This window comes from Heteronotia binoei, chromosome 5, assembly GCF_032191835.1.
Source record: "Heteronotia binoei isolate CCM8104 ecotype False Entrance Well chromosome 5, APGP_CSIRO_Hbin_v1, whole genome shotgun sequence".
NCBI classification, from domain to species: domain Eukaryota; kingdom Metazoa; phylum Chordata; class Lepidosauria; order Squamata; family Gekkonidae; genus Heteronotia; species Heteronotia binoei.
Window position 1 is genome coordinate 44,607,557 of NC_083227.1, and position 25,820 is coordinate 44,633,376.

The 25,820-nt window shown below is 42.9% G+C and overlaps 1 protein-coding gene across 1 annotated transcript; it reads left to right on the forward strand.

Annotated features, from left to right (window-relative positions):
• Positions 1-1,506: 1,506 nt before the first annotated feature.
• SLC25A20 (solute carrier family 25 member 20) lies at positions 1,507-24,683 on the forward strand. The gene is made up of 9 exons (XM_060239394.1): positions 1,507-1,776; positions 7,434-7,526; positions 9,781-9,908; positions 15,811-15,901; positions 18,243-18,360; positions 18,682-18,754; positions 20,085-20,194; positions 22,071-22,195; positions 23,299-24,683. The coding sequence occupies exons 1-9, from the start codon at positions 1,654-1,656 to the stop codon at positions 23,359-23,361; spliced, it is 924 nt and encodes a 307-aa protein (XP_060095377.1). The 5' UTR covers positions 1,507-1,653; the 3' UTR covers positions 23,362-24,683.
• The last annotated feature ends 1,137 nt before the right edge of the window (positions 24,684-25,820 follow it).

The following is a 25,820-nucleotide window of genomic DNA, read 5'->3' on the forward strand; positions in this document are numbered from 1 at the left end:
CTTTGTTTTGAAAACCAGGACTAAAGATGCTTCCCTGCCTTGCTCAACAGTTTCCAGAGGTAAAGGGGAGAAAACCTTCCCCTTTTTTTGTACCAAGTCAGGGCAGCATATTAGTTTCAGAGCCTGTCAGCAGCACCTTATTGCTGGCCTGAAACAAGACACAACAAAAGCACATCATGTCTGGACAGCAGAATCCACCATTGCACAGGGAGGGAGAAGGAGGAAACCTTTGGAGGGAAAAAGTAAATAGGGTTGCCAACCTCCAGGTGGTAGCTGGTGATCTCCCAGAATTACAACTCATCTCCAGATGAGAGATAGTTTCCCTGGAGAAAATGGGTGCCTTGGAGGGTGGACTCTGTTATAGGGATGCCAACCTCGGGGGGGGGGGGGCAGAGCAACAACTATAGCACCACAAGAAGTCAAAACAAATACTCTAATTCTCTTGTATGACTATTAATACAATAATAAACCTTAGAACAAGTATTACAGTGTGAAATATTTTTGTACAGATGTTCAGAAATACAAATAATTCAATACTTTCAAAAACATAAACACCTGACTTACAAGTAAATTGGTCCAATATATCTCACAAAGTATAGTTTCAAGCTTTCTGTGGAGCAATAAACCAAGACAACATGGGATGGGGTTCAATCCAAACTTCCTGTTTCCTATGCTTTCTTCAGATCTTGTAACTTGAAGACAAATATTTGAAATATTTTCAATATTGTGTAACTTCTATAAATTACAGTTTCAAGTCTCTTCAATGCTGTTTTATATAACAAATATTCAGAGCCATAGAGGGAATCACCATCCAAACCTACAAATGTGGCTTCAGTCTTCAAGAACTTTCACATATGGTCAGATTATCCTGAACTACACTAGATTCTGGGCTCAGTGCAACATTTTTCCAAAATACACAAGCTTTTGTGGACTAGAACTCAGCTGAGCAGCTGCATGTAGCAGGTTCTTAATAGACGGATACATATTTATTTACTTCCTTACTCCACCTTTCTGAGACTTCCTGCATTGCAATACACTTTCAGTCTTTTGTTTTAAAAAATCCTCATAGTCGTTTTTTTTCTTTTATATATAATGTATAATGCTATAGTGCATTGTTCTCTTATGTTGTAATCCAGTTTGTTCAACTGCTTTTAGTTTTGCTATCCACAATGCAACAAACTGGATTACAACATAAAAGAGCAATAATAGTATAACATTTAATAGTGTAATATTTTCTATAATAGGATAATACTTACACTATATATAAAAGAAAAAAATGACTGATTTAAAAAAAAAATTCTAAAAGATGTCCCAGAGAAAAAAGAGTCATGAAAGGCAGGGAATGACTGCAATTAAGCAAAATTTATATGCAAGGAGAAATTCAAATTAACTTCACTGCCATTAGCGAGCACGCTCTATGAAGGCGGGTACACCAGAAACCAAGGGCGGGATATTGCTACTCTGTGGTTAAACAGAAGCCTTGAGTGGCGGCGGAAGCAAGACCTATTGCGGGGCGCTCTATTTGCATCGGAGGTTTCGTTCTGTCTTCTCGAAGCTGAACCCGGCCCGGGAGGGGGGAAGGAGGGTAAAGGTCGCTTGGAGCAGCTAGGCGGGAGACAGCCGGAGCGGGACAGTCTCGCCGCTGGAGCAGCTATGGCGGAAGAGCCGCAAAAGAGGCCTCCTCAGGCGCCCATCAGCCCCGTAAAGAACTTCTTCGCAGGAGGCTTCGGGGGAGTCTGCTTGGTCTTCGTGGGGCACCCGTTAGACACTATCAAGGTGAGGGGGGGGGAGGGGCGAGCAGGTACTACGAGTCCCGAAATGCACCGCGCGAAGTTGGCTGCAGATGGTAGGGAGCGGAGCAGGAGAGGCCGCTCGGAGAACTACCAGCCCCGACATGCACCACGCGAAGGGTAATCCAGTATAATGAGGGTAGATTCTAGTGGGGGTGGTCCATGCAAAAATAAAATAACACATAAGGAATCCTATTAGCAACTTTGAAAGTCTACTAGATGAATTGAACTGTGATGTCCCAGTAGACTTTGGTCCAGGAAAGCAGATGCCACAGTCGCGTTTAAAAAAGCCTGTAGCAGTTCGATAAGGTAGGAGTCCAGTAGCACTTTTAAGATCAACAAAGTTTTATTCAGAATGTAAACTGTGTTGGTTTTAAAGGTGCTACTGGGCTCCTACTTTGTTTCAGTGCTTCGGACCAACACAGTTCGATAAGGTTCTTCTGAATGAATGAGTTTTCTAAAAGGATTTTCTGAGGCGGGGGAGATGCCTAAAGAACTACAGACCCCAGGATTCATTGTGTGGAGAAGGGTGAAACCAGCCTTTGGGGTTCCGACATATATCTTGAGAGTCCCTTGGACTGCAAGAGGATCAAATCAGTCAGTCCTAAGGGACATCAACCCTGATTGTTCCCTGGTCAGATGCTGAAGCTCAAATACTTTGGCCACCAAATGAGAAGGGAGCACTCACTGGAGAAGATCCTGATTCTGGGAAAGACAGAAGGCAAAGGAAGAAGGGGACAGCAAAAGATGAGATGGCTGGACAGCGTTACAGATGTAACAAACAGGAATTTGAGCAGAGGATGGTGGAAGACAGGAGGGCCTGGCGTGATTTCGTCCATGGGGTCACAAAGAGTTGGACTCAACTGTGCTACTGAACAACAACAACAAATGGCCGACATGCTGGGTCTGAAGAAATTACAAGTTCCCGATGTCAGTTGTTTCCCTACATAACCTTGTATGGAAATACCTTACATGTGAAAGCTCATCTCACGTGACAGACAAAGTGGATTCTAGTCCGTGACAGCTTATGGCAGGAAAGATTAGTCTAAGATAGCCATGTAGCAGCAAAATAAACTATCCCTTTGCACCCAGTGAAGTGTGGTGTAACTCAAGAAAATGTGGACTGTAATAAACGTTAGTCTTTGAAGTGCGGCTGGGATTTTGCTTTATTGTTGCAACAGACTACCGCTCAGCAACCAGTTTTCCTTGTTCCTCAAAGCTCATTATGTTACCAGTAGGGCAAAGTCCTGTAGTAGGGTCAACACAGTATTGTATGGTTACCATTATAGGTTGCACTTTTGCCAGCGTAACCCTTAAGTAGCAGTATGGGTCAGAAAATGACATTTTCCAAAGTTCCCAAAAAAGAAGCAGAATGTTTGTGCAGCAATGCCAGCATTGTGGCATATTCTGGGAGAGGTTATGGGGCTGTGCCCTTTCACAGAATATTGATTTAAAGACTTCCCCTGGAGTGCAGAGATGTTGCTTGTTCTTATGGCTTTCCATTTCTCTTTAGCTCATTTTTGCTCTATGCTTAGGGCAGAGAGCAAGAGCAAAATCATGATAGGTACAGTATATTCAAGATAGGTGACCCATAAAATACCAGAATAAGAGCTCTGTTCGGATTAATTTCTCAGTAACCTTCCCCCCCACACTATCTACAACTGGCATATCTCCTCCTCCCCCCCCCCCAAAAAAACCCCACCTCTTTATGGTATTTCTGGAAGATGTTGGAGGTTGGACTAATTAGTAAATCCCCATGGGGAGGTGGATCCGCAACTGCAGAGTGGCCCCCAAGAATGCCTCTTTGATCTTTAATTATCTGTATGACGCACAAGGTGAAATGCTTAGGTGGGTAAGTTTAAGTTTGATTTGATTTATACCCCACTCTCCCCGCCAAGGCGGGCTCAGGGCGGCTTACAACAGATTATAGAATAATGATCGCAATCATAAAATCAATAAAATCAGTAAAATCATTAAACAATACAAATTAAAAACAGTATACAGTTGGTGGTAGATTAGATGTTACTCATTCTCAAGACGACAGTTGTTCCAGGATTCTTCAAAGATTCTCCTACAGTCAGCTGAAAGGCTTGCCAGAAGAGAACGATCTTGCAGGCCTTGCAGAACTGATTGATGTCCTGCAAGGCCCGGACCACTTCCGGCAATTGGTTCCACTAGGAAGGGGCTGCCACTGAAAAGGCCCGATCCCTGGTGGGTACTCATTGATCTGGGAGAATGATGGGATTCTGAGGGCAGAAAGCCATTTCTGTTGATTTTTACAGTCCAAGCCTTCGTCTGTAGAAGTTGTGCATTTTTGGAGACTTTTTTGTTTGCAGTTTGCTTTCCTTATTGTTAGTTATATTTTATTTCCATCAGATTAAAAAAAAATCATCTGACCAGAAATTAGGTTGAAAGATCTTTTGTGGTTTAGCAGAGTATCACAGATACCTGGCTGGGTAGCAAAATGTCCTGCCAAATAATTCTTAGGCATCACATTTCAGGCTCTTTAACTGGATAGTCCTTTTGTGCTGATAAGGCATCTAGTTAAATTGCTTTGGGGCAGTTGAGCTTGTTTTTCTCCTTTGTTCCCCACACAATTGAGGAAGATGACACAAGACTGATCTGTTATGATGCAATTAACAGGAGCATTGACTGGGGTGTATGTATGGGGGTCTAATCTCAGGAATGATAATTAGACATCTGTGTTCTGCACAAGAGAATGTTAGTGTTGGACACAAAATTAGTATCCTAAGATTTTTCTAAATTTATTTTTTATAATTATAATCATTTTTTTATTTCTAATCTGTTTTTCTTGCTGAGGCTCAGAAGTAGACTATGTAATGTAAATTAAGTACAATCAACAGGAGAGACACCCAGTGAGTTTAGATGGCAGGAATTTGAAAACAGAGCTGAAACTAAGCATGGGGTTTAAACATGGCACATTAAGCAGTGTAGAAAGTACCTAGTCTGGAGCATACTTACAGTAGTAGGGAACAATAAAAAAGTAGAAGACTGCAGATTTATACCCCGCCCTTCTCTCTGAATCAGAGACAGAGCGGCTTACAATCTCCTATATCTTCTCCCCCCACAACAGACATACTGTGAGGTGGGTGGGGCTGAGAGGGCTCTCACAGCAGCTGCCCTTTCAAGGACAACCTCTGCCAGAGCTATGGCTAACCCAAGGCCATTCCAGCAGGTGCAAACGGAGGGGTGGGGAATCAAACCCGGTTCTCCCAGATAAGAGTCTGCACACTTAACCATTACATCAAACTGGCTCTCTGTAGGGGTGTAGATCACAGTCCTGTTTATTCAAAAAGGCCAACCTTCTAGCTGTGTGGTAGCAAAGATGGATTTTTGAAAGCATATGGCTGTTATTAAAGAAAAGAAACACTGAAGGTGACATGACCTTCAAATTCTGGCTATGCTTGCACTACAACTCTGAACTGGGGAGCTGTATCTCTCAAATGTTCTCTGAATTTAATTTGTCAAATTGGTCAGCACAAATTGAGAGCATAGGTTTAAAAGCATAGGTTTATCCCTAGAACTATTGTCCATGCTGTCCACCACTGCAGTCCAACAAATTGAAAACAGGTTGCTAGATATTGAGCGCCAAGACATATACAGTCTGGCTAAGAAAACTTGTTCCCCACTGAGTTTTGAGATCTCTCTTAGTACTGGGAAAATGGCCTCATATCTATCTGTCTTGCAGGTGCCACAGCAGCGTAGAGCTTTTTCCCTTGCCAGATGCAACGCCATGCCCTCTGCCATTCTTTATGGCAGATTTAACAAGACAAGACTACTCAGTCAGATACTGTCTCTAAGCAAAAATGTGTGGAGTCAGTTACTCATATTCTTCTTTATTGTAATTTGTATACAGATCTTTGTCACAAGTATTTACATCCTCTTTTAGTTAGCATGGTTGATTGTTCTGATGCACTTAAGGTCTATAATCTTTTGAATGATACTTCATCTAGTGTCACTGAGAAAGTGGCTAAGTTTCGTTATTCTGCTTTAAAGGCATGCCAGAGGATCTCATAGAAATAGTTTGTTTATGCTTTTCCTGATGTATATGTATGCAATCGTTCCATTTTATCTTTTTTTTTAAAAAAAACAAAACAATTTGCTCTGATATATACATCTATATATTTTATGCTAATAAAGGCTAACTTGACTTGACTGAAGGTGACAGCAGGGATCCAAGCAAGATCTATGCATTGTCTTCTATAGCTGCTTGTTTCTCCCCATGTTGAACAGAATCAAAACTGCTTAGGCAACCTGAGTAGATACAGGCAAATTAAACACATTTGAACCAGGTGAAAGATGTCCTTGTCCTAGAATGTTACTTAGCTTGGTTCAGAGCTATACTGAAATGGCTGGCAAAGAGTCTACATTGCCCTCCTTCTTAGCAGTGCTGACCAATTTATAATGTCCTTAGCCCTTCCTCACAGACTTACGATCTGCACAAAAATCCTTTAATCCTGTGTTCCAAAAGCTCCTGCTTTCTAATTAATCTTTTGTCTTTATTTGGATGATTAGAAGTACTTGCAGCCTAGGAGGCAAAAGAAAATGCTGAAGCATGGTTTGTTTCTCTTTGCCCTTATATGATGGTTTCTCTTTGCCCTTCTGCAATCCTCCTTGTTAATCGTTAGATGACAAGACTATAGGATTTTGCCCTGACCTGGATAGCTCAGGCTAGCCTGATCTCGTCAGATCTCAGAAACTAAGCAGGGCTGACCCTGGCAAGTACTTGGACGGGGGAGCTCCAAAGAAAGCCAGTGTTGGGACATAGAGGGAGACAACAGAGCCACCTCTCTGAACATCACTACCTCCCAGTCCCTCTAGGGGTTGCCAGAAGTCAACCATGACTTCCAGGCATGGACACACACATGCATACACAAACAATACAAAACAAAGGAAACTATAGCATCCTGTTTCCAAAAGTCAGATAGCAAATGGGGTGTCGTGTCTGTTGTATTTTGACTTTATCAATAGTTGTGTTTAGAAGAATATGAACGAGGGAAGGCGGAATAAACTGGGAATGATTGCCTTTTGTGCTGCAGTGGCCCCAGCTTGGCTAAGACTCAAGCCCTACTGCTAGGTCTGACTTGAGAGATATTGTCCAAAGCACTGCTGTAGCCTTGAATGACAGAAGGAGGCTGGTTGAGTGTCTCTTAGGGGATCTTCTCCAATCTTTCCCTAAATCTCATCCATAAGAATTACCACTAGGCACCCCTTACCCCCAGCTGCTGCTATTATGCAATACTATTCTCCAGCAAAGAAATGGTATGGAAGGAGAGATGGTTGGAACAGTGGAAGTGAATGTGGCAGTCAGAGTGGTGGATAAATATCTGGGCTGTCTTGCTCTGAAGCCAATGTCTTAATAAATCAAGCACAAATATTTTATATATTTATATATTGAGCAGATGTTTGTGCCACCTCTCCAGGAAACCTATCCAAGGGGGCTTACAAAATAAAGCATAATAAAATCATTAAAAGTTGCTAATTAAATCACCAAGCAACTGAGAGATTTCAGGCTAAAAGCACATAATAAAAACATTCTTAAAAGATCAGCCCATTAATTAAAAGGAGATTTGAAAACTGATTTTTTAATTCCTCACACCTTCCTCTGGATTTGTTTTGCAGGTCAGACTACAGACCCAGCCAAAGCCTTTGCCAGGACAGTCTCTGGTTTACTCTGGGACTTTTGACTGCTTCAAAAAGACTCTTGTTCAAGAGGTATTACCGTATTAGTCTTTTTGAAATGTTATTTCTTCATGTGACTTACTGGAACAATACTGTGAAGGAATGACCCCTCCTGCAATGCACTAATATTCCTGGCTATGAGTTCGGGTGGCTCAAGTTCAAATTCTAACATGGAGGGAAGGCAATCATTTGTGGCGCAGATATATCAACAGTGGATCAACAATGAATTGTCAGAAGCCTAGAAATACTTGATTTTCTGATTGTATGTGGACCAGGGAGAGAGAATGTGAATCTGAAGATCCCTCTGGTTCATTTGCATAATGACAAACATTCTTATGTCTCAGTAGTGTTGGTGATCTCTTAACACTGGGTATGACAACAGGAGCAGGCCACAGGCTTGTGAATCCTCTTCCTTTTTTCTGGACCAACTTCTCCTTTCCTTTTGTTAGCCTTAAAAACAATATTGTATCTGCTCTGACTGGTTAATACCAATGAGGTTGACTTTTTTACCTGGTTTTGTGTACCTAACTCTGTACAAGTCGTGGTTAAGAATCTGGCTAAGTGTCTGTAGAAGGTGCCCTGATCTGAATGGTCCAGGCCAACTTGATCTCATCAGCTAAGCTGGGTTGGCCCTGATTAGAATTTGGATGGGAGATGATCAAGGAAGCCTACGGTCGATATGCAGAGGAAAGCAATGGCAAACCACTTCTGTAAGTCTGTTGCCTTGAAAACTCTATGGGGCCAGCATGTCGGCAACAACTTGACAGCACTTTACACACACACAATTTTTAGGGTTAAGGTTGGGGGCAGGGAAAGGAGAATTTGCATTCAAGGAGGGAAGTAGACATATATTGCAGATTAGTGGTGTGCTTCTTAGGGATGGGCATGAACTGGTTTGTGAGCCAAAATTTGGCATGAACTTGGCCCGGTTCAAAACCCTCAACTGTTGTTCGGGGAAGACACCTTCCCCAAACATTTACTGGGCCATTTTGTCTGGGCCATTTAAACCTGGGCCATTTTGTCTGGGCCATTTTGTCTGGGCCATTTAAACCTGTTAGCTTTAAATGGTTTCACTCCCCCTCCCTGCTTGGAAGCCTGCTACGTCCAGGAGAAAGGGGGACCTGAACTGGCCAGTTCAGGACATTTTTGGCTCAGTTCAGTTCAGGGTTTGGTTCACGAACCACCCTGAGCCACAAACCGAACTGAAAATTTTAGGTCCATGCCCATCCCTGCTTCTGACATCTTGGTCAAAGATAAGGAAGAAGCAGCTTTATAAATCTTTATGGTGATACAGTGAAGGGAAATGTTAATGTTTTCTGTCCATCAAAACTCTCTTTAACAAAATATCACAGTGATCCTTAGTTTAAAAAAAGCAAAACAAAAAACACTCTTTGACAGGAGCAATTGTGATCCAGTGACTAGCATGTTGGCTTTGGGCCTGAGTGTACTTTTTTCAAATTGCAGGTGAGATCCAGTAATCTGCTCATCCAAAGATCTTCCCTAGTATCCCCTTTCCCCAGCCACGCCAACCCCAAGAAAGTTAACGCCTGGGGCTGTGGGACCTATGTGAAGTAAAAACCACGTGGGTTGGTGGGCTGCAGTGAGAAAAGGGATGGGTGTGCAATTGCTCCCTTTTCCATCAGTGGAGCTCACAGAAGAGGCCAAAGGCAATTTTGCCCCCTCTTTCTCCTCACTGCAGTCCAGCAATTCTCTGGAGAGCAGGGGTGGAATTCTAGCAGGAGCTCCTTTGCATATTAGCCCGCACCCCCTGATGTAGCCAATCCTCCTAGAGCTTACAAAAAAGATCCTTGTAAACTCTTGGAGGATTGGCTAAATCAGGGGTGTGTGGCCTAATATGCAAAGAAGCTCCTACTAGAATTCCACCCCTGCTCGAGAGAGGGGTCTAATTCTCATTTCAGACATTTCCAGTTATTGGAAAGTTCTAACTTACTGCATTATAATCAGCAAGACAACTTGGAGGCATCTTGTCAGATAGTATGGAGGATAAGTCTTTGGGTTCCCTGTGGAGCCTGTTAGCATTTTCCTCAGTTGGAGCATTCAAACGAAATCACACCTCGTTCCCTCTTTGCTTGCCCTCCAGGCAGTATGTTTTTGTTAAGAGTATGGCTACAAATGAAGTAGTCCCATGGCTGACCTGCCTGCACCAATCTATCTTATATGGTGTCCCTCTTTGGTACCTATGAAGATTGACATTGCACCCCACCCCCAGCCTTGTGTGAAGCAAAGGAGGAAATCCAGTAATCCTCTCCCTTGCTGTGTCTTCCAGGGAATCCGAGGCTTGTACAAGGGAATGGCAGCTCCTATTGTTGGGGTGACCCCTATGTTTGCCGTATGTTTCTTTGGATTTGGCTTGGGCAAAAAACTCCAACAGAGGACCCCTGACGACATCCTAACGTGAGTGATGAGAGTTGTGTAGAGCATTTGAGGAAAGCGTTCTTGAGGCTTCCAGGCTGCTGAGATACAAACCAATAAATTACACAGTTCGGCACTGCAGCCAAGAGCTGAGTTCTCTTTCCGTTGCTATAAATATAACTTTTTAAAAAACAAAATGAATAAATCTGGTAAGTTTTAAGGCTCCTGGAAGCGTGGGACTGATTGCACTGGCTAAAAACAGACACCATGTGGGTTGTTACTGCACAGTTCTCTTCCCAGGCAAAACTGTGTCTGTTTAGGAAGAAGCACGTTTTAGGAGAGTAAGGTATGAATATTATGTAATCACAAGCTTGTAACACTTTCTCTTAATAGCAGCCCTGAGCATATAAATAAGATTCACGTGCTAAGCCCCAGCTGTTCTGTAGAACCCATGCTCAAGTCATGTACATGACTTGCCCTTCCTTTCAGGAAGGGGGCTGTAGTTCAGTGGTCCACTTAGCATGCAGAAGGTTCCAGGTTCAGTCCCTGGCATCTCAAGCTGAAAGGATCAGGCTGTAAGCGATGTGAAGGACCTCCACCTGAGACTCTGGAGAGCCTCTGCCAGTCTGAATAGACAATACTGACCTTGATGGATCAGTGGTCTAATTCAGCATAAGGCAGCTTCATATGTAAATGTTAGCTGAGGAGAAGTTCTTCTAGAACATTTGGGTTACAAGGCTGTTGTCGAAGACTATGGCCCTGTGTGTTCTTATCTTGTGAAAGTTTTTTTTTTTAGAAGAAAGTGGGATATATTGCCTAGTCAACATACATTGGATCAGGCTGCTGGACAAAGCATGTTTACTTGGAAGAACTGAAACCTGAGTAAACATGGGCAAAACCATAAACTGAAATGCTGTTTACCAAGGCAGGGATGGATGGAGGGAGGGAGGGAGGGAGAATCATGGGTCATTTTACTGGAATATATTTTTTAAAATTAGTATTTATTTTTATTTCATTTGTACCTCACTTTTTTCCCCAGTCGGGAACCAAAATGGTTTATTTTGGTTTTCCTCTTTTCCATTTAATCCTCACAACAACCCTGTGAGGTAAGTTAGGCTGAAAGTCTGATTGGTTCAAGATCACCAAGCAAGCTTCCCTGGCAGAATGGAAATTTGAACCTGGATCTCTCAGATCTCAATCTGAGACTCTCTAACCTCTACACCAGACTGGCTCTTTTAATGTTGTAAAGTTGTGAATCCCCAGTGATCATTGGGGAGAGTAGCAGACTCCTAGCATCGCTTTCTGGATTCTGCCTTCTAGGAAGGAATGGAACCACCACAGTGCAGCGACAATCAATCCTGTCACTACCATCTGAACTGGAAGGCATTATATGGATAGCAGCAGGGCTTTTTTGTAGCAGGAACTCCATTGCATATTAGGCTCCACCCCCTGATGTAGCCAATTCTCCAAGAGCTTACAGTAGGCTCTGTACTAAGAGCCCTGTGAACTCTTGGAGGATAGGCTACATCAGGGATGTGTGGCCTAATATGCAAAGGAGTTCCTGCTACAAAAAAGCCCTGCCACTATCCAAGCTTCTCTGGCAGAATGGAAATTTGAACCGGGTCTCTCAATGGTATCAAAAGCTACAGAAACTTCTAGAGCAGGGGTCCACAACCCCCGGGCCCCGGACCGGTACCAGTCCGTGGCCCGTCAGCAACCGGGCCGCCAGCCTCACTGCCTCCTATGGTACCCCACTGCCTCCCCGCCCCCCCGTACCTCCCCACAGCCTTTCCAACCCCTCCCCGCATGACACCTCCTCCTCCCTCCATTTTTACAATGTTAACCTGGGGAAAGCACCTTCCAGGCTCTTTAAAAGCATGTGGTGAGCGCTGCAGCAGCAGCGACGAGAGCTACCCTTGCCTCCAGAGGCAAGGACAGCGCTGCTTGTTCAGCGGGTTGCTTGCCGCCGTGGTTTCCCCCGCAGATCAGCTGATCAAGGGGGGGGGAGCTTTTAAAGAGCCTGAAAAGTGTTTTCCCTGGCTTAAAATTCTAAAAATGGAGGGGAAAGAAGGCACCACTGGGGGGGGGGGAGGCAGCGTGGCATGGGGGCAGGAGAGGCCAAATTTAGTTTGCCCACCCTGCTGGCCCTAAGGCTGCGGTGGGCGGGCCAGCCAGTCCCTGGTGCTGAAAAGGTTGGGGACCACTATTCTAGAGAATTAACAGGGGTGTTCTTCCTTTGTTTCTCAGCGCAAGTCATGTGCAGTACAAGAAGTCCACAGCTGAGGCTGCATTGAAACTCACACTGGCATGAGCTGGGTCACTGTGAAGAACTGCAAAGGGGGGGGAACAATTTTGTAGTCCCTTGATCCCCCAAGATTTACCCTCTAGTATTCTGTAAATTCTCCGGGACTTAAGCAAGCTCATTTTCCCTGTTTCCCCCCTTTATTTTCTTTTGTGCTCCTGAAATGTATTCAGTTCTCACTGTACAGGCTTCTTTATCTTTTGCTTAAGCTAAAAAACCCATAGTTCTTCAACATACCTTTGAAATTTCCTTTATAAAGGATTTTCTATATTTTTCAATACACTATCATGTACAAAGCAGTAGACAAGTGCACCTTTAAGACCAACTAAGTTTTATTCGGAATGTAAGCTTTCGTATGCTCTTAAGCTGACTTCATCAGACAAAACTGGAATGGCAAGCCATCTTTAAATATAGAGAAAGTGGGCAGTGAGTTGGTATGTAGAGTCATGGGAATGTTTTTAGCAGATTAAAAGAATCACAAATTGGGGTCCGTGTTTGTTTGTTTGGTATTGTTAACTGGGCTCTAACAGCAGTGGAGGGTGATAAAAAGCAGACATGTCATAGGTGTGAATTGCCATAAATCTGGGTGTCATTCTGGCTTCTTAGTTGTGGGTTTAAATGGAGGGCATTAGTATCTCAAGAGGTTATAACATCATTATAGTTTGCCACTAGAAGAAAAGAATACATTAAAATATAGTGGAAGATCAGTTAGTCTATGTAATAAGATAAACAGCCAATATTCGTATTTGAGTATATCAATACAAAAACCCAAAGTATTCTGATACATTGTTCTAAAAGAGAAAAAGAGTACATTAAAATATAGTGGGAGATGGGTTAGTATATGTAATGAGATAAAACAATTTTGATAGAAAAAGCCCAGCAGGAACTCATTTGCATATTAGGCCACACCCCTGACATCACCATTGTTTCACACAGGGATCTTTTGTAGAAAAAGCCCAGCAAGAACTTATTTGCATATTAGGCTATACTCCCTAATGCTAAGCCAGCTAGAACTGTGTTCCTGCTAAAAAATAAAGCCTTGGATGTCATAGTGTGGATTAGAGGTCCTCAATAGTGCCCTCTGAACATTTCTTGGTGCCTGCCAAGTGTTTTTAGAAAGCAAGCTGAGCCAGCTGGGGCTTCTGCTTAGCAAGGCTCCTGATTGACCATTAAAGCACTGGTTGGCTAGGTAAATTTTTAAAAACATTGGTTTGGTGGCAGCTGCCACTACAGCACAAAGATCTTCAGTGTGTGACTAAAGAAAAGCTGTGGAAGCCGTTTTGTTGCTGCTTCTGCCTCCTGCAGCAGCCATTTTGTGGCTTCTCCCACCATGCTGTGTCATAATCCCAGAGGTGCTTACAGACTCAAAAGGTTGGGGACCCCACCATAGTGCATTTACATTAAAGGTAAAGGATTAATAAATTAGTAAATTTTAATGATGTTCTGTAAAAAAGACTACATATGTGTGGGTAGTAAGCATGTTGCATGGGTACTTGCTCCTGTAAACTGGCTCAGGTGATAGATTTTTCAGAAGCATTGCATGTTTTCAGAAGCATTTGGGACTTCTTAAATTTAACTCTTGTCTTTTACCTAGATAAGAAGTGGATTATGCAGGGGTCATTTTGTCGAAAAACAGGTGGTGGAGCTCATCCAGGGATTGTTATGCAGCTGCACCTACTATTCAATGGACAAGGTGGGAAGGAGGAGGTGGAACTCTCAGAAAGGTTCAGGAGCTGCGCTCCTGTGAGCTCCCACTGAATCTGAGGCCTGGGATTATGACATATGTTCTGCTTCGGTCTGCCCAGTGTTTATTTCTGTTTCCTTCCATTTTTACAAATTTTTATCTCTAGTCATGGTAGTGCTACTTTATAAGGGAAGAAAAAGGAGGTGGACTTGGTGATGGTGTTTGTATGTCCTTTTCTTCCTAAGCTATCCATTGACATGTATCTTTATAGATTGCTGCCCAAGGTTTGATTTTTTTTCAGGAGTCCTTCTTCTGCTGTATGTTAATAATTACAGTCAATCTATAAACCAGATTCTATCCTGTGTGTGTTCTCTCTCTCTCTTAGCCCAGCAGATACTCATAGATATACTACAACATTGAATTTTTTTAAAAAGAAAGGTTAATTCTATACGCAAACCAAATATTTGCAAAGAAGCACAAAATAGGCCATGCTGCCAGCCTCTCTCTCTGTCATGACCACTCCTGCTGGGAAAAAAATTACAAATTTTGTAAAAGCAAACACATTAAGCATGTACGTTTTTTGTTGAGATGGAAAATCCTTTACTGGAAGTGTGTCCTCATTTATCTGTGTGAGTTTCAATTAGCAACACTGGAGGATGCTGATGAAATCTGCCCAGTGTTATGCATTCCTGCCCATCTTGACTATTTTTGGCAAGATGATGTAGGCTGGCTGGGATAGGATAGTCTGATTGAGAGAACTTCTGCCTTTGGCAGAGGGCAACTCTTTCCGCCTTAAAGTGGCTAAGGTACTTCTGAATTCTCTTGTTGGATTCCTTTGACCTTAACAATGGAACAAATATATAGTTGGCTATGGAGCTTCTAAATGAAGCAGATCGGTAAGAAAATAGATAATTGGCTCCCATGTTGGCCTTGAAACTACCTTGAGTGCCCTGGTAGATGACTTCATGGAGAAGAGATCCATCAGCAATTCATAGCCATGATGACCAGGGATCATTTTGTAGAAAAATAGGTGTTGGAGCTCATCCAGGAATTGTTGTGCAGCTGTACCTACTATTCAATGGACAAGGTGGGGAGGAGGAGTGGGAACCCTCAGAAAGGTTCAGGAGCTGTGCTTCTGTGAGCTCCTGCTGAATCCGAGGCCTAATGATGACTAAGGGAATCTCCATATCCAGAGCTAATAAACCTCTGAATATCAGTGCTAGGGCGCCTCCAGAGTAGTTGGTTGGTTGCTGTATGAGAGGGTATGTTACACTAGATGGACTACTGGTCTGATTCAGCAGGGCTGTTTTTATTTACTTGCAAATGTTTGGTGAAATGTGAATTTAATTCAGTGCTTGGGATCTATTTCTGTTATCAGTATGTAGTTCTTATTTATCCTTTTAATAATAATAATAAATAAATTTATTATTATTATCCTTTTAAAAATGTTACTCAGTTGTATCGTATTGATTGTATTGTTTTTAACAGGGTGGGGTTTTTTTAAGCATGTGGAGGAATATAAATTGGGGAGAAAAAATCAAATAGAATTACTTAATTGCTTAGTTGAATAGATGAATTTTGTACAGAATTGGCTTTCTTGGCACATAATTGGAATAATTTATACTGAGTATGAAGAGCCCTAATTATTATTATTTTTTAAAGTAGCAGGTTGGTATTTTTAGCTCTCTGGAGATGGAGTGGAAGAACGGTGGTTGAATGGAAAAAAAGAAGACTATAAATGCTGCAGCCCTGAACTGCTGTAGATTTTCGATGTAATCCTAAGAACACTTTCTAGGCAGTGAGGCCAATGAATAGACCTGGGTAGGACTCTGAGTAGATTTGGATGGCACTGTTAGAGAATCTGGGAAGGTTTTTTGTGGTGAGATTTCTCCATTTCTTGAGCTATGTATAAGAAAATGAGTATCCCATGATTCATGTCCTATCATGTCCCTGTGTAGGTATCCCCAGCTGTTTGCAGCAGGCATGTTATCTGGGGTGTTCACCACTGTAATTATGGCTCCAGGAGAGAGGATCAAGTGCCTTCTACAGGTAAGGAAGCCAGGAAGCCATTTAACCATCTTCTTTTCCAGAAAGCTTATGTGACCGTGGCACCCTAATGGAAGTTCCACATCCTTCGTCTTGTAACCTGAATTCTCTGATTGTCCTCCTTCATACATTTCAAACAGAGGTCACCATAGCATCACATGAGTAGCTGTAGTGTTGATCCAGTCCTCTAAATAGCTTCAGTGTCCACTTTGATAAACATATTTGGCAAATCTCCATGTATCCTGTGTCCACCATCATTGTTCTTGAACAATGGCTGGAATTGGCTTTTGAAGAGAGCAGGAGAGAAGAAGAGATAGGAACTTACCTAGCCAGCCAGAAGTTGGCTTGTTCTGCTGTACCCTGAAGATCACCCACAAAAGAGCCAAGACTATATACTATTTTTATCTTGATAGTGTATTCTGTGCTGAATTTAGAACAGTATTCTCAAAACAGGGCTGAAGAACTTCTTAAACATACAGTACCTTCTGAATGCTGTGTGTGACAGACCCTTTCTTGAAACCAAGGTGACCCTTATTGCCTGTCGGATGAATCTGGGAAATCTGCTTGGTGTTGAGATATAAGCTCCCCGCCCCCCCTTCCCATTACAATATTTTCTTAGGGTAGCAAGGGTTTGGGGCATTGCTGTGAGGTAAGTTCAAGAAAGCAAGAAGTTTAATGAAACAACTAAGATATATTTATGTACAGGTTATGGGTAAGTTCTCTTTAAAATGTGTAATAACCAGTCTTTTCATCACGAGAGACAGACCTCCCAACTCTATCCTCACCCAGAGGCAGAGTTGAACCACTCTGGTGCACTACCAGGAACAGCTACAAAAGAAATTGTCTGCTCCCTTGCTGAGACAATTACCCTTTTCTGTCTGCAGGCTCCCTCAGGCAGCCTTCAACTCTCAGCACATGGGCTCCCCCACCCATCTTCCCTCTGGAAGGAGACTGGATAGGCTCAGGTGTGAAAAAGCTGAGTGTCAGGGCAGCCTCCTGTCTGTCACACTGTGTGTGAAGCATATTGGCATCCCAGCTACACTGATCCATATCTCCCTTCTTGCTCGTCAGACTAACTCTGGCCTTTCTTAAAGCAGTGACTCTGCATTTGATTTTGGCAGTTTCCCTGTGTGTCAGTAGAACATAGGTCTGGGCTTATATAACCCTGTAATGAATTGTGGTGATTGAGAAAGTTCTGTATGGATAAGCAGGCACTTGGAAGAGCAATAGCTGTTGTTCTGTAGTGTACCTCCCCCCATTCTGGCCACAAAGTCTCCTGCCAGCTTCTCTGTCCCTTGCAGCCCTGCAGTTCCTGTCTCCCTCTTCCCAAGAATTTTTTCCCCTGTGTGAGGGAACAGATGTTGTAATTCAGGCACATAGAAAGAGATAGACTTCAGGAACCATCTCATTGCCTTGTGCAGTATTACGGCCTCTCAGCATAATTGAAAGATCACCCTCCCCCTCTTAGCACACCTGTTCCTCAAACTTCAGTTATTGGAATATCTTGATTACCCACATTTATGTATTGTTCCTATTTATTTCTCATTTATCCTCTCTTTTGAATGTCCCTAAGCTCAGTCCACTAAAGGAGAATTTTATTGTACCTGGTTCTGATTGTAGATAATGTTCTTCTCAAAAGTTGTTTTTATTGAGGTTGATTGAATAGGTTAGATCAGCCCCCCACCCCATCCCCGAATGTGATTCTGAGGATTCTGAGGTAGGTACTGCTACAAAATGGCTGCTACAGGAGGTGGAGCCAAACACACATACACATGAGAGGATAGCTGATATGGAATATAAAATGCAGGCACACAGAAAAAAGAAGCCCAAAGTGGGGAGAACTTATCCACAAAAAGAAGATGACGAAAGGTGAAAGGAAGGATAAAACACACACACAGACGACTTGGGTAGTGGTGGTGGTAGTAGTATACAAACACAGAGAAAAAGCCAAGATTAAAAGCCCCTTTATATGTATGAAGGTAGCCAGTCACTGGTCCTATCAACATACCTTGCCTGCTTTCCTGAAGCATGCAGTGGGTACCTGGGCAAGTGTCTGCAGGCTCTATGTTGGGAAACCCTGGGTTAGACTGTCAGAAATTTACCAATAGAAGCTAAGGATCTAGAAAGAAAGGGAAGACTTACTGGTGATCTGTTGTACCCCCTTTGGGTCAGTTTGTCATTACCTGACTTCCTATAACTCATGTCTCAGGCTGCTTCTGAAGTGGTGGTCAAAATTTACAGGATTATCCCTCACCAGGCTGGATGTGGGACATTTAGAGTCATAAACAATATGGGACATTTTAAAAACACTGTGGTCATAGTTATGAGAAACTGATTCTTTCAGATCCAGGCAGCTTCAGGTGAAACCAAATATGGAGGGCCCATGGACTGTGCCAAACAACTGTATCGTGAGGCTGGAATTCGAGGTGTATATAAAGGAACGGTGCTCACTCTCATGAGAGGTAAGTGCCGTGAAAGTGTTCTTTGAGCACCCATGTAATATGCTGGTGCTTGATAGCTCCTTTTTGTGTTTCACACACAAAAGGTAATTCTTTTCTTGGCTTGCTGTTTTTTCCTGTTGTTCATCCCCTGCCCCTGCTTGAGTCAAAGAGTTGAATCTCCTTGGTTCTAACTACAGGACCCAGTGCAGTCTTTTGTGTCATTTTCAGAATTCTGCTTGTGGTAAGCTGACTGAACTTACCTTCCCATGGCAGAATTTTGCAACGGTCCCTGGTTGTGCCTCTGGTTTCTCTGAGTCTGCCTCTGTTTCCTTGACTGTATAGATGTTCCAGCCAGTGGGATGTACTTCATGACCTATGAATGGCTGAAAAATCTTTTGACACCTCAAGGGCAGAGGTAAGTAAGAATACTGAGCTTTCCCACAAATGCATCCAATTTTTTTTTTATTCTGTTGAGAGTTAAATTACTGTTTAGCCTTGATAATTTCTCTGTAGCATTAATAATACTCCATATGTAGATAATGCACTGCAACTGATCAAAATAATTGGCATGAATATCACACTCGTTCTGCTGTCACTCCAATGGCTGCCAATCTGTTACTTTGTTCAATGTTTGAGTCCTACTTCATTGCTTTATTGGATGTCTTATACTGATTTTTAAAAATGTTTTGTAACCTGCCTTGAGTTCTCAGAAAGAATGGTGAGCTATAAGTGAGGTTAAAAAAAGAAACATTTGGAAAACTGTAATACTGCAGTTTCTTGTCACCTCTTCATCAGTTTCCTTTTTGATGCTGCACATTGGCTGTACCAGCTTTTAATAATAATAATAAAAAAAATTATTCTTATATCCTGCCCTCCCCCGCCATAGCGGGCTCAGGGCGGCTCCAAAGCGGGCCCAGGGCGGCTTTTCATTTGCCATTGATCTGATGGTTAAAAGCAAATGTCCCTTCCACTGGGTTATCTACAAGGGAGCACTGATCCATTGAGCCAGCATGCCTCACTATAAAAGAAAATAGACTAACAGCAAATTTAAGAAGCTTTTTGCCTGTTCTTTTCCTTGACAGGATTGATTTCAGTCTCTCCTGATGCTTTTGTGAAAGATTGGCAAAAATTGATTTCAGATTTTTTTCTCTGAAAAATAAATACTGCTGTCAGTGCAGATAGCTTCTAAGCCATCTGTATTCTGAGCAAACTGCACACCGCAGAGTCTGGGTTCTGAGAAACTGTTTAAAGTGTGTATGTGTGTGTGTGTGTGTGTATATATATATAATATATACATTTCTAAACTTGATGGGTGCAGAACGGCACTGGAAAATCTACAGGGCAATGAGTTCTAGAAGGCTAAGAAAGAAACTTGTGGGGGTTTTGCATCGTCACTTTCAGCAGTCAAGAGACTGCTGTCAGTTCCCTATGTCTCTTCCTTCTCTCCCTCCAACTCCATTCCCTTCTCCCAGCTCATTTTCTTACTCATGTCATGTACCAGGTGTTTGTTGACAAAAAATCCATAGGGAAGAGAAAAAATCCCAACATTGTGATGTAACTGAAATGTTGCCATTTGTACGCAATCATGCGTGATTTGATGCTGATTACAGATGGGGTGGTACAAGTAGATATCTGTAGCATCTTAGTGCCTTTTTATTGCTTTTTCTGGTCCCAGGAAGCTTTGACCTTCATAAATGAAGAATGATTCTCTTTCTGTCTTTCTCTTTAAAAAATGCTTTCTGCAGTGTCAGTGACCTCAGTATACCCAGGATTCTCTTTGCTGGTGGCATGGCAGGGATCTTCAACTGGGCTGTTGGGATCCCCCCAGATGTGTTGAAATCCCGCTTCCAGACAGGTGAGTCAGCAGTTACTCCAATAAAGGTATCTTGGGGCAGGAGTAGTCCTGAAGATTGGCTTGTGATGGTTTTTTAATGTTCATTTTAATCTTTCCTTCAAGGAGCTCATTATGGTTGTTCTCCCTTTCCCCATTTAATCCTCACAAAAGCTCTCTTCACTTGAGATTATGGCTTGCCCGAGGTCATCTGGTGATCTTCATAGCAGAGAGGCATTTGGGTCCTAGTCTGACAGCTGTACTCACTACACCAATTAGCTGTCATGCACATAATGTTTAATCCTTTTCTTTCAGACACATTTTTTATGGGTAGTATCTAAAAGAAGGCTGTACTGGCACACTGCTTTGATGGCTGCATGCCTCAAGATAGAATGGCTGACTTCTGTCTTACCTTAATGTGGTGGGTGTAGGTAAAATATTCAGTGCTCTTTGCCATGGAATTGCACTGAAATCTCACCATATTCTTATGAGGACAACACAAAGTCAGGGATTATCTTTTCAACACTCCATTTGCTTACAGTGAATAGAAGTGCCAAGAGTCAGCATCAAGGAAAGGCTTCAACCTTTGTGCCCCAGTGTCAGACCATTAAAGGAATTGGCTGGCCACTGTGTGAGACAGGATGCTGGACTAGATGGACTACTGGCTTGATCCAGCAGGGCTCTCTTGTGTCCTTAAGGTCTTCCTCAGTGTTCCTCTGGATATTGTTCTTGTGAAATAGCCTGTGGCAATCTCTGGTTCAATCTTTCATTGTTATCTGCCTCACATAAATTATTCTACCCCATTATGGTAGCTAGTACAGAACACTTTCTCATTGCCTCATTTTCACATTCCTTCCCTTCTAATTCCCTTCTAATTGATAGTTGTGTGTTTTTATACTACCTTTGAGTAGTTCTCTCTGAGATGGTGAATGAACCAAAAAAAAAAAATTCTAACTACTATACAAGCAGTGGAACAGTCAGCCACCTCACCTAGTGAATGGGGGCCTCAGGTGCTTATCTTAGTGTTTTGATGGGTTCCTCTTTAAGTTCCAGACTAGGCAGGGCTTTAAATGTTGGTACCGTCAGGTTGAATGGTAATTGGAAACAAGTTGGCAACTGGTGATCTTTCAGGGGGTGTGCAGCCGCATCCAGAGCAAGCTGATGCACTCTTCCTTGGCTGGTACTAACTGCAACTACCATAATTCCGACACCATGGGGATCAGTGCTGAAGTGGGTACCCTTACAGTTTTGCAGTCTTGTACAAGATCTTGGTGGAGCATTTTCAGAGGCAAACTTGAAACCCATTTGCATGACCTGGTGTGTACATATCTATTCAGCTGTGTCAAGTCTAGATGTCATTTCAGCTGTGAGTTGGGGAGTTTTTGTAAATTGCGTTGCTTCTTTCAGGCCATCCTTGTGGCTTTAACAGCTTTTATTGGTCTGTGTGGTATGTCTGATTTGCCCCATTACAGACAAACACTGTCATGTGTTCATAAAGTTTATCAGTTTTGCCTGCATATATTGGGTGTGCTGCAGGGTGGCTGGGGCATCAAGTCTGGCAAGCAACTCATCCAGAAGGAGTTGTGATTTGCCTGGATTTGCAAAGGCAGTTGACTCCAGAGGCTTTCTTCTGAAGAACAGTGGCCATTTGAGTGTCTTGCCGAGACCCTCCTCTTCAGTGAAAGCTTTCTAGGGTCATTCTAGGCTTGGATTCCTTCCTCAGCCTGTAACCTGCACCCTTCTACTCATGCACCAGTCTCCTCTTTCTGTTCTTCTCTTATTTATCCTATGTACACATGGAAGCACTCTTGTAAGTCAGCTTTATTGCATGCCTTTCCAATCCAGGTCCTCTCAATACCTAAGACTCACAAGACTTAAACACCTTTGCCTTGCTCAACAGCTCCACCAGGGAAGTACCCCAATGGCTTCCGAGATGTCCTAAGAGAGCTGCTCCGAGAGGAGGGGGTGATGTCTCTGTACAAGGGATTCACAGCTGTGATGATCAGGGCCTTCCCTGCCAATGCTGTAAGTAAACAGTGATTTTTATTGGATTCTGAGAACTTAAATATTGAAACGGGGCCTGAGGGGGGAAGCTTGTTTGACATTGTTTATTCATTTGGCAAAGCAGGTCCATTTGCCACCAGCCCTATCGAACCAATTGATGCAATCCAGTCTTGTGCATGCCACAAGAATGACAAAATGCAGGCTATGAAGCCAAGCCATGTGCTAAAGAGCAAGGGTTACTAGACAGTCTTTTGACTCACCGTCCCAAGTGCGACAGGACAAATGTAAAGCTCCTCCATTTCCAAAGTGAAATATTGATGGGAGTGTAAGTTTCACACCACTCAGCAGCCTGACCTGTGGCACTTCCTGATTCCCTAAAAAAAGGAGAGGCTGTTGGCTTGTTCCCATTGTATTACTTACCAAAACACCCAGTTGACCTTGGTTTTGAAGGAAGCACTTTTAGGATGGGACATACCATGGGTACAGACCAAGAAGAAGGAAGGCTTTATTTCTGTAGCTCAGGGGTCTGTTGTATCATTAAATGTGCATTTCAGTCCATAGGAGAAATGCAAGGAAATTTCTGCCTTGGTGATGCTTGTAAAACAAACAAATGAAAAAAATTGCATTATCTGACTTAAGCATGTCTAACCAGTCCACAACTGAGATTTCGACCCGTAGGCGTCCCCCAGGTCACGTCTTGAATGAACCATTAGACCATGTCATCTAACAGACTAAGTTCATCCTACCCGTCACTGTTCTCCCATTAAAGACCAGTGATGTTAAGCGAAGAAGAAATGAACTTAAAACTGTAATAAAATACTGCTTCCTCAGTAGTGGTGGGCTGCAGTGGGAATTCTTTAGTCTTGCTGTCAGTTTACAGTTGGTTTTAATTCTCAAATTTTTATCATGCCCTCCCTTCGGGGAGTTTAGGGTAGCATTCAAGGCTCTCCTTTACTGCCTTGTGACCCTTACAACAAACTTGGGAGGTAGATTAAGCTGAAAGAAAGTGACTGGCCCAAGGTCACCTAATGAGCTTCTTGGTTGGGGAGGGGGACTTGTATTCAGACCTCCCCAGTCCTCAGACACTACTAACCTCATCTTAACCTTTCTTGCTTTTCTTCCAGGCCTGTTTCCTTGGTTTTGAAGTTGCCATGAAGTTCCTAAACTGGCTTGCACCCGGTCTGTGAAGACCAGCAGAGTGTGTTCCATTGGGAGCTCATTGACCAGGAGCTAGAATTCATTTATCTTGGAGGAACAGGACAGAATGATGAAACAAAATAAGCTCTAGAAACAGCTAGTTTTCTAATAATCTTTATTGCCTTACTCACACCCTTCGGGTGGAGCTGTGTTGCCATCTGGAATCTTGAACGGAAACTCTTCCCATCCAGAGTTCAAGAGAAGTTCAAGACACAAAACCTGCCTTCTGAACCCAAAGTTTCTACCGTGGGTAATGCTGCTAATAGAAAACCTTATTGCTGTTAACAGGCAGCGAGTCCTTTTCTTATTTGTCTCCTTTGGAAACACAAGAGGGAGGCAGGGAACAGCCCTTGCACATTTAATTCTCAGGATAGAACTTAATAATTGCTCACACCACTGTAAGATGAGTATTTTGCTTCGATTTACTTGTATTGGGTACTGTCTGCCACCAGTGTTCATGTGCATGCTCCACTGAAATGCATGAGGGTCATGTAGGAGCACTTGTGCAAGTCCCTTTCCTCTCAAGGTGCTCATGCACGACACTTTCGTGGCAGACCCTGGCCTGACCTCTCCATTAGTTGCCTTGATGTGTATGGTCCACAACCAAATAGCATGTCCATGCTGCATGCTGGGGTGGGGTGGGGTGGACAGTGCATGTAAATTTCAATATTGAAAGCTGGAGATCAAAACCCAAGTGAAATGTTGCTTGGGAGCCACTGAATTTAGGGGGCTGAATCACTGAAGGGCTGTGAGCCTTGAATTTAGTGTATGGTGACAATCTCAAGCAGGAGAATTAGAGAGGTAAAGTAGTAATCAACTGGATGGTTTTTTGCTGATTCCCATGTTGGGTTGGAATGAATGGTCAGCACAGAAAATACCTTTCCCCTCACTCCATTTCTCTAAAATCCTCTACCAGTAGGTGCTTTCTGGTTAACTAGATATATTCTTGAGCTGCAACTTCCATAAGTGCTGTGTTAACCACATGATGTGTTTGGGGTGCCAAATGAGGAATTCTGTTACTGGTAGCATCTATAGCCATATAATGAGGATTTCAAAGCAAGGAGGGATTGTAAAACTTGTTTCTAAAGCTGAAGAGGACTGAAATGGAATAAACTACCTTCATAGTGAGTCTGTTTTCACTGTAGCTCTGCCTCAAGAGGACTTTATTACATATAATCTTTTCTTTTTTTTACTGAAGCACATCCAATGCACAAAGCATTGAGACAGATCAGTCTATAAATGTTTCACTAGGATGAACTGATATCCTGGGATTTTTTTTTAGGATTCAATAAAGTTTGCTGATTCTCAGCCAGAATGTTTCTTCGTGTTCTTATTTGCTTTGCCACAGATGTCTGAACCTTGCCTCTCTTTTGTAGAGACAAGCTGTATATGTTTTTTCTAAAAAAACCCACAAGAAATCACGATGGAGATCAACTTGTTCTAAATGGAGACTTGTTAGGAATTTAAATTCTAGATGAGATTCTCGGTGGGGAACAGCAGAAGATGGATGACCTTGATGTAACCAGCCTCCCTCCTATGCATGGATTAATGCTTGTTGCTGTCTGTAAGAGAATGTATTGCTCAAAGTACATGTTGAACTTTTAATTCCCTGAGGTAATAGGAGCTTCCTTTAAGGCAGGGGCGGCCAACGGTAGCTCTCCAGATGTTTTTTTTGCCTACAACTCCCATCAGCCCCAGCCATTGGCCATGCTGGCTGGGGCTGATGGGAGTTGTAGGCAAAAAAAATATCCGGAGAGCTACTGTTGGCCACCCCTGCTTTAGGGCTATGCAGATCCTGCTTCTCGTTCACAAAGGCTGATTGGCTGCCTCTGGCAGTAATTCTGTTAATTTCTCTCTGTCTCTCTTGTATGTGCAAGACATTCTGAAGTTAAATTAACTCCCTGGAATACGCTCCCTCTCTCTGCCAAAGTAGGATAATTAAGCCTACACAAAAGTGCCGATGAACTTGTGAAATATTAATTACTGGTTCTAAAATCTCGTAGCTTCGTGACTGTGGCCTCATCTCCTGTCAAACACCAAAAAATTCCATCATGAATACTAGCATTGCCATATTTAAAGTGGTACACTGGGATTTCGCCCCCCCTTCCATGTTGTTCCCTGCAGTGTATTTCATTACTCACTGCAGTGCATTGTTAGCAATTTTATTCCCCCCCCCCCCGGAAAAAGGAGTGGAGTTCTTTAAGCTGTTTACTCCATTGCTCTTCTAGGCTGCCATCTCTTGAACTTATCATACCAGTTAAGCCAACAGCCATCTTCTGGACTGAACCAAAGATCCACTGTTCTGTTTCCAAGAGCACCCAGAAAGAGGCATTTCACAGTTTACAGCGAGGGGACACACAAGCAACATCCTTTCCCTGTCACCTGGCCTGGCATGTGATACGCAGAGGTCTCATATAGCAACAGTAGCTAACAGCTGCCAATAGTCCTA

Bases quoted from the DNA above. Each gene is read 5' to 3' on its own strand.
- SLC25A20 (XM_060239394.1), top strand. From the start codon at position 1,654: ATGGCGGAAGAGCCGCAAAAGAGGCCTCCTCAGGCGCCCATCAGCCCC. The intron at 9,909-15,810 runs GTGAGTGATGAG...GTCCCTGTGTAG, and splicing joins ACCCCTGACGACATCCTAAC to GTATCCCCAGCTGTTTGCAG. The intron at 18,755-20,084 runs GTAAGTAAGAAT...TGCTTTCTGCAG, and splicing joins TTGACACCTCAAGGGCAGAG to TGTCAGTGACCTCAGTATAC.